The sequence below is a fragment of the Notothenia coriiceps genome, unplaced genomic scaffold (genome assembly GCF_000735185.1).
Source record: "Notothenia coriiceps isolate Sejong01 unplaced genomic scaffold, NC01 NC01_scaffold00007822, whole genome shotgun sequence".
Lineage (NCBI taxonomy): Eukaryota > Metazoa > Chordata > Actinopteri > Perciformes > Nototheniidae > Notothenia > Notothenia coriiceps.
In genome coordinates, this window is record NW_011340523.1 from 93,111 (window position 1) to 94,304 (window position 1,194).

The following is a 1,194-nucleotide window of genomic DNA, read 5'->3' on the forward strand; positions in this document are numbered from 1 at the left end:
ACCTGAACATCAGCAGGAGAGGACTCTTTAAAGTAGAGACACTACATACTGATATACACCTGAACATCAGCAGGAGAGGACTCTTTAAAGTAGAGACACTACATACTGGTATACACCTGAAAGTCAGCAGGAGAGGACTCTTTAAAGTAGAGACACTACATACTGGTATACACCTGAACATCAGCAGGAGAGGACTCTTTAAAGTAGAGACACTACATACTGGTATACACCTGAAAGTCAGCAGGAGAGCTGAGACTGCCAAGGCACACANAGGAGAGGACTCTTTAAAGTAGAGACACTACATACTGATATACACCTGAACATCAGCAGGAGAGGACTCTTTAAAGTAGAGACACTACATACTGATATACACCTGAACATCAGCAGGAGAGGACTCTTTAAAGTAGAGACACTACATACTGATATGAAGCTGAACATGATCAGAATGTGTCCTCTTTAAGGCACTCCCACCAGTCCTATGTGTCTGATAGTGAGATAAATGAGTGCCAAATTCTAACAATGCTGCTAAGAACAAAACCATTCATCTTGAATATGACATGAGGTGATGGATAATACATTTGCCAACACCATAATAAGCTCTCGATGCTTCCTTTCCAGGTGCTCAAAGCGCTTTACAATTACACAATACACATAGATGTAACATGTAACATGTAACAGTCATTACTGTGGACCCACGGGAGCAAATTATAACAGGATGAAGATCTTAGGTCACAGGCTCCTCCAACAGTGCAACACAATAAAACAGATAAATAGAAACATATGGTGCAAGTAAATAGTAAAGACAAAAAGAAAAATAGTTTGAAAAAAAGCAAAAATAGTGCAATAAGAGTCGATATGCAAGTTATTGGAATATTATATATTAGATAAATAATTTCATGGTAGCAGCCAGATGCATGTTGTGGATGTGGATGTGCTATTATTGAACATTCTTTTGTATAGGTTTGACTTATTTTACCTGTAAATCATTGAAACCAGAAATGCTTGTGTTTTGTATCTAATTCTATTTTAATATGTTGGTTGTTCCAGGTTTCCCAGGCGGTGATGCGCTCTCACAGCGACCTGCTGCCCTCTGTGGAGAGCGATGCTGAGGAGAGGGAGCAGGACAGCAGCGAGAGAGGCTTCTCTGTCAGGTGCAGTAACACAAACACACACCCCCCCCCACACACACACACA

The 1,194-nt window shown here is 40.6% G+C and overlaps 1 protein-coding gene across 1 annotated transcript in view; it reads left to right on the forward strand.

Annotated features, from left to right (window-relative positions):
- il16 (interleukin 16) overlaps positions 1-1,194 on the forward strand; it is a 19,748-nt gene that overhangs the window by 13,103 nt on the left and 5,451 nt on the right. The window contains exon 17 of the mRNA XM_010769809.1: positions 1,048-1,151. Coding sequence (XP_010768111.1) covers positions 1,048-1,151 — 104 coding nt within the window. The remainder of the gene's footprint in view (positions 1-1,047; positions 1,152-1,194) is intronic.